The 7,390-nt window shown below is 36.2% G+C and overlaps 1 protein-coding gene across 1 annotated transcript; it reads left to right on the forward strand.

Moving 5' to 3' along the window:
- The first annotated feature begins 5,396 nt into the window (after nucleotides 1–5,396).
- LOC131333271 (ethylene-responsive transcription factor ERF003-like) lies at nucleotides 5,397–6,631 on the forward strand. The gene is made up of 2 exons (XM_058367721.1): nucleotides 5,397–5,618; nucleotides 6,146–6,631. The coding sequence occupies exons 1-2, from the start codon at nucleotides 5,536–5,538 to the stop codon at nucleotides 6,621–6,623; spliced, it is 561 nt and encodes a 186-aa protein (XP_058223704.1). The 5' UTR covers nucleotides 5,397–5,535; the 3' UTR covers nucleotides 6,624–6,631.
- Nucleotides 6,632–7,390: the final 759 nt, after the last annotated feature.

Below are 7,390 nucleotides of genomic sequence, written 5' to 3' on the forward strand. Positions count from 1 at the left end.
CATCAACAAAACCCATTTTATTCTTGGCTCGAAGTGCCATTCTCATGGCACGAAACCATAAATTGTAGTTGTCTCCATTCAGGGGTGGAGAAACAAGAACAGCCGTAGGACTGTCAGAATGATGAAGAAAATAAGGATTTTCATACGGATCTGTCAATTGGTGATCTTGAGCAGAATCCGTAGATTTAGAGGATGATTTAGAGGATGGACTCTCCATGACAACAGGAAGAAAAAATCAAGCCCTGGGCTTTGATACCATGTTAGAAATTGGTATTGAGAAAATATGAATGAATTCACATTGATGCAAAATGAAACACCGATACAACCATTATATACATTGTGGAATCTACACTTAAGGAAATAAGGTAAAATCTGCATATGGAATCAATTATGAAATCCTTGATTTATGTCCATTTTAGCTCCTTGATTGATGTCCATATTAGCTCCTTGATTGATGTCCATATTAGCTCCTTGATATCTGCTAAGATACACTCCAATAAGCTTTGTATGGAGGATGTACCTGGATTGTCGACATAGAAAATGTATACAAATTGCATGTGCATGCGCTATACCGATTGATATGAGAGTTGTTTAGCTAGTGATGGGAATATCGATCCCATGTTCTTGTCCCCAAAACATAATACTCGCATTTCCTAAACTTTTGTTCATCGTTCAATGAATTGTTTATGATTGTTTTTTTGTATGTATATATGCATGTGAGTGGGGGACACAACATTGACTGGACCCGGCCTTCGGCTGGGCTTGAAACCGTTAAAACTCTGAAGTTTGAATATATGTATAGCAGACAAACAGCCTTCAATATCTCTCCAATCCATCATATGCATCTTCATCATCAATCAATGGCTGGCTGGCTGGCTGGCTAGCAGCGTCACCATCAACGTCCATGCATGTTTGATTTTTGGGACCCACTTCACGCGTTTAATTGGCTGTGGGTCCAATCCCTTCTACGTACACACACCATCGTTTAATTCTTTGCTGTTGGAAATATCTTCTATTTTTATATCCCACATTGGTTAATTAAGAATTATCTTTTGAGCTCTCATATTGTGGCCTTTCTAGAATTACGGATTATAGCTGGCTCTTTGTATCTCTTCTTTACATTGGTTAGTGAATCATCTCTCTGCTCGCCCGTGGACGTACCTATCTTGAGAAACCACGTATATCTTATGTCTTTGTGATTTTTTGTTTAATTTTCAACTTCTCGTTCTTAGCTTGCATTCATAGCGTTCGTTACAACATTTGCAATATCTCTAAGACAAATAAAACAACATCAAGATGAAAAGCTCCACGTGTTTTTTTTAACAACAAAAAGTCATTTTATTAATCACTTGTAACGAATACGAAGATTAAAAGGAGCAAATGCAAGACGGCATCACAACGGGAGAAAAGCTCTAGGGTACATAATGCACTATTGAAACCATTATGTGGTAGAGTGACCAAATTCCACCACATACAATTGATCACTATCAATCTTTATAATGGAAGTTATGGTTTTCCTTTTTTTGATTATCTTTTTTTTTAAAAGGAAAAAAAAATTTATTAATCTTTGAAATTGTTACAAAGATTAATAGGAGAAAGGAATTATGAAGACATCAAATCCTTAGTGTAACGCCCCAATTTTTGGAAACGATAATTTAATAAATTTTCAACATTTGTTAAAAATAAATTCATTACAAAATAAATTCTCCTTAATTTCAAAGCACATTCAACAAATATAATAGGAAGGGCACTAGAGTAAACTCTACTCCTTGCGTTGTTCTTCTTCATTGGCAAGACTCTGAGTAGCACCGTACTCTTCCAAATTATCTGTTCGTCTCTAAATTCTGGCATAAGATGCCAGGGTCACAAAAGTAACACCGTAAGCAATTAAGCCCAATAGCTAACTCCTACCCCTATATCCCATACACTAACAAAAATAGCATATAACAATTTATCATTTTAAAAAAAATTAGCATCACAAAAATAATCAATGGTGTCGGTGTCTTTTAGAGTTATCGCAACGTATCGTAAATCGTGTCATCATTTTCCAAGTATCGATTCCACTTTCCATTTATTTTCTCAAGCACTGGTTCCGCTGACCATCTTTCAGGACCTACTGGGCTCCCAGGCTAAGTTCAAATTTTGCCACCCAAAAGCACTGATTCCGCTAACCATCTTTCAGATTCCATCGGGCTCGCAGGCTCCCCCCCCACACACACCTGAGCCATGATTCCGCTAACCATCTTTCAGATTCCATCGGGTTCTCATGCTCACATACATACACACCCGAGCCATGATTCCGCTAACCATTCTTTCAAATTCCATCGGGTTCTCATGCTCACACACACACACACCCGAGCCATGATTCCGCTAACCATTCTTTCAGATTCCATCAGGTTCTCATGCTCACACAATTACTAATCTTTCCCTTTTCATTTTCTTTTTACTTTTTGTATTTCAATTCTCATTTCTCGTGTCTCGTAATCATGCAATATTTTCTCGCGTTCACATTATTCTTTCAAAGCTTGCTACAATCGTGCGATAATAATAAATCACTAATTTCATGCATCTCTATTTTTGACAATATTAAAAATTATAACATCACAACATGAAATTGATAAAATCAACTTCTCAACTTAAACAATTTAATCATGTGATATCATAAAAATAATTAATAAATAGTTAAACATGTAGCACATCAACATTATCCTTAGGTGAGCAGATAGGAGGTTTCTACCGTTCTCCTTGGCGGTAGGGTAGCTACAGAGTACGTCGAGTGAAAATGCGGGCGGAGGAACGTCGTTTCGGCTTGACCGAAGAATAAAGGAAAATAATTTTTTTTTTCTTTTTCTTTTTCCTTTCTTTCCCTCTTTTCTTTCTTCCTCTCCTTAGTTGTGTCGTGCATGCAAGTGTGGAGTGTGTGTTCATGGTTTGGAAAGGGAGTGAGACTTGCCTATTTATACTAGTAGGAGAAGAATCTAGATAAAATCTAGAAAAATCAATTCAAATCATGATCATAATCTTACTATATCTAAACAAAATCTTATAATATCTAATAATATCTAGTAAAATCTAAAACATATCCTAATGAATCTAATCAAATCATAGTATATCTATTTGATATTATCCAAAAAGATTTAGGATTATCTAATGAGATCTAATAAAATCTAGGGAAATCCAAGTATATCTAAGAATATCTAGAATAATCTTCCAAAATCTAGGTATATCAAGATGAAATCTAACATTAACTTTCACAAAATCTAACCATAATCTATATAATATGTAACAAAATCTATATAATATCTAATAAAATCCAACAAAATCTATATAATATCTAATAAAATCCAATATCAAATCTTAGTGAATCCATATCAAATCTTAAGAATATCTAAGTATATCTTAGGATATCCAATCATATCTTATCCTAATCCAATGTAATCTTATCCTAGATTTTTAGGATTATGAAGTAGAGTTAGGGTTCTATAATAGTTGGGTACAAGAATATCATGGTTCAAGATATTAAAAAAAAATCCTATGATATCAAAGTGTTTTTAATGACTACCTCCTAGAGTTAAATTATAATAATACAAACACTTTAATAAAAGAATTATAATAAAATGTTTTAAAAAAATGACTTGAAAATTCGGGTCGTTACACTTAGCCCAAGATCCAAGCGATCTACAACACTAAAAGTAATCATATGCCCATCGGAAAACCAATTCCCAAATTTGACAAGAAACCAAACTCGAGAAACTCCTTTTTTTGATTATCGATGGACAACCATCCGTTTATCATGTCAAACTAAATGATTAATGACGTCCTTTGGTCAGGTAAGTGTGATTAAAATGATTTGCATGAAAACCACAAATTGTGGTCTAGGACCTTTGGTTGATGCCTATGGCTGACCAAATAATGTGATCCCTAGTTAATTCAATGACCCTCTATGGTTTCCATGAATTTTGTTCAGGTAAAATGTTGGTTACGTACAAGTTAACACATAATAAAAAAAACAAATCAAAGTTGATCACATATATTCAAGTGGACTCGTATATTCTTCTCATCAAATTCAGGTTTGAATTTCTCCATCTGTGTTTCAAACCAGTGGCGACTTTAGAATTTTAAAAACATGAAGTCATCCATAAGCATAAATTATCTTACCAATAATAAATAATAATAAATGACAATCAACTATCTCGTTCGACAAAAAACACATCAAAAGCTCAACTAGTATTTCATCTAAAAAATAAAAGATATAAAGTATGTACTAATGAACTTCTTTGCAGTTCAACAAAAAAAAAAAAAAAAAGAACTCAAGAGCTTCTACAATTGCATTAGATAGGATTTTGCCAAGTGGCGTCCCAACACTCATCAACACCACACATTTTCATGGGATCCATACACTTAGCGGTGGACTCCACGGAAATGTGTAATGTTTAGCAGTATTGGGGCACCACGTATGTGGCGATGCCCCAAGACCACAAAATAATTTTTCCATAAAGAGTGAGCTGGGTTTCAAGTGGGAAAATAATCTAATGTCTTGTGGTCATCAAATTGTAATGCGGTGGTGTTTTAACTCTGAACTGTACGGAGGGAAGGGTGGATTTCAACTGGGAAAATAATCTAGTGCAGTGTCATCATCAATTACAACGAGGTCATTTATTAAATTGAAAAAAATTCAATATAGTAATCTTAATTTTTTTTTGTAGTGGGGTCGCCTGATCCGGTTACGAAGATTATGGCGTCGCCACTGGTTGAAACAGATAGATGTATATGCTGGATGTTTTGTTTGAATGTTTGCTAGTTTGGTTGTCAATTTTGAGATAAAAAAAAAAGTTTATAGATTTGCATATTTTTTTGTTTTTAGTCAAATTTTTCACATTTCAACAATATTTCTTACTTTTTAAATAGATTTACACAATATACATCTAAAAAGTACAAAATAAATAAAAACTACTAAAGACGGAGAAAAAAAAATGACTGACGAAGCAATCGAAAAATTTGGAGATAAATTTTTTGAGAGGAGAAAAGAGAATGTCATACTTGGAAACAATCTAGTTTTCGTTTTAACTAGTTAGTTCTTCCGGGATTTACTAGCCTGTATGTCTTTTAACTTTGTTTATTCTGTCTAATTATGACCTTAGATTTTTCTTGAACAAGGGAGCAATAAAACCAATTCACCCAAGATTAAGATTGTGTTTTGTTCAACAAAGGGTGTTCCTTATGCTCATGTGGATTTGATTTTGGCCACTTTTGAAAACTTCTGTTTCACCTGTTTATTCAATACTCATTTCACCTGCAGCTAGCCTCCATTTGTGGGACCATTTCTTAAAATATTGGTTGCCAGAATGCCAAGAAAAAAAGCTCACTCCACTTCCTATATATGTCAACAAACCCAAAAACAAGTAACAAAACCCCCCAAACCCTCCCCTTTTTCCTCCCAAATTGAACTTGTCATTCTTTCAATTGCTTCATTATCTCATTCAGACACTTTCACAAAAAGCTTGCAAGCAGAAAATTTTCAGTTTGGTTCCAACCATGGCGAGACCACAACAGCGATATCGCGGAGTTCGGCAGAGGCATTGGGGCTCTTGGGTTTCCGAAATTCGACACCCATTGCTGTAAGCTGACCAAGCCAAAGGCTTCTTCTCTTCAATGCTCCATTCTTTTTTTTTGCTTTTTTTTGTAGTTCTGTTGTTTTCGGTGAATTGCTAACCATCAACGGTATGGTTAACTCCACAAGGGCTTAGTTGAGTGAGAGCTGACACCAAACAAGTGGTTTAATCCTCCAAGCTCATAGATTTGAGTTCATTGTCAATAATTGAGGCCAAATAAGATTTGCATGGTCGTTAAATCTATAATCCCAAGATCAATCAAGATTGGCGTAAGCGGAGTTGTAAACCAATTAGAAAAAGCAAATGCTAACTGCAACTCACTGAGAAATGGTCCAGATGCAAAAAGTGTGTTGAACTATGCAAAAATTCTTTAAAATCGATACAATACGTATTGAAGTTGAGAAATTTTATCACTGTTCAACTTATCGTGCGGTTTGTTTGCGTTCAACTTATGTCTTTTTCACGGTTCAACACTTCAACTTATCACACGGCTTTTTTCCCTTTGCACTAAAATAAATCTTCCTTCCGTGCAGGAAGACTAGAATTTGGCTAGGAACATTTGAGACAGCGGAGGACGCGGCCCTGGCACACGATGAGGCGGCAAGGCTGATGTGCGGCCAAAGGGCAAGAACCAACTTCCCTCACAACCCCAACGCAACACTGTCATCTGTAGGGAAGCTGCTATCAGCGAATTTGACAGCGAAATTGCACAAGTGCTACATGGCGTCCCTTCAATTGACCAAACAATCGACGGCAGAACCTCAGAGAATTCCGGTTGTGCACTGTGGTGCCGAGGATGGCACCATGGGGAATGCCGAGGAAATGGGTACTTGGTGGACGGAGAAAAAACCGGCAATGGTGCCGTTGCAGGAGGGGAGTTGGGTTGTGAAGATGGAAGATAGAGACCAATTTAACTCTCTCGAAGATGATCACATAGAGCAAATGATTGAGGAATTGCTTGATTATGGGTCTATTGAGCTCTGCTCTGTTGTGCCAAATCAGGCTACATGATGTATTCCAAATCTATTGTGCTAAATCAGGCTACATAATGTATTCCAAATCTCTCTCTCTCTCTCTCTCTCTCTCTCTCTCTCTCTCTCTCTCTCTCTCTCTCTCTATGCTAATGCCTTGCTAATTCAACTCATTTCTCTCAACCCTTTCACATCCTCTGTAGTCCCGAGAATGTGTACCTTTCTCTCAACCCTTTCACATCCTCTGTAGTCCCGAGAATGTGTATCCTAGGCTCAGTGATCCATTTGAGGTCTCTCTCTTGCGGTCTTACTTGTATGTGTTAAATTTTGCTGCAATTTTATGTCGGCCCGTTAGTGAATGTTGAGAATCGATCTTTCATGAGTTAGTCGAAGTTCACACAAACTGGCTTACACACCTTGAGTTAGGAATAAAACACGCGGCTGTTTCCGATATTGAAATGTTATTGTACATGGTACTACTGTCAATGGTGAAGTAAAATAGGATGCCGTGACAAAATGTTGCCTAAATTGGATAATGCACTAGTGTTACATCTTAGGGCCCGATTGGATGCGGAAAAGAATTGGGGTATTAATTACTAACGGGAATAAGATAGTAAGAGATATTAGTTAATAAATGATGACTCACATTGATGTGATATTTTTGGAGGGGGTATTAAATAGTACTTGATTTGGATGAAGTATTACAAAAGGGGTATAAAACAGTACTTGGTTTGAATGGAGGATAAATTGGGGGTATAAGGGATGGTGGATGATGTAAAAAGTTGTCAAATAACCGTTTTGCCCTTG

The sequence above is a fragment of the Rhododendron vialii genome, chromosome 7a, assembly GCF_030253575.1.
Source record: "Rhododendron vialii isolate Sample 1 chromosome 7a, ASM3025357v1".
Classification (NCBI taxonomy): Eukaryota; Viridiplantae; Streptophyta; class Magnoliopsida; order Ericales; family Ericaceae; genus Rhododendron; species Rhododendron vialii.

Excerpts from the sequence above, each read along its gene's own strand:
- LOC131333271 (XM_058367721.1), top strand. The coding sequence starts at position 5,536 with ATGGCGAGACCACAACAGCGATATCGCGGAGTTCGGCAGAGGCATTGG. Across the intron at positions 5,619-6,145 it reads GAAATTCGACACCCATTGCT|GAAGACTAGAATTTGGCTAG; the intron begins GTAAGCTGACCA and ends CCTTCCGTGCAG.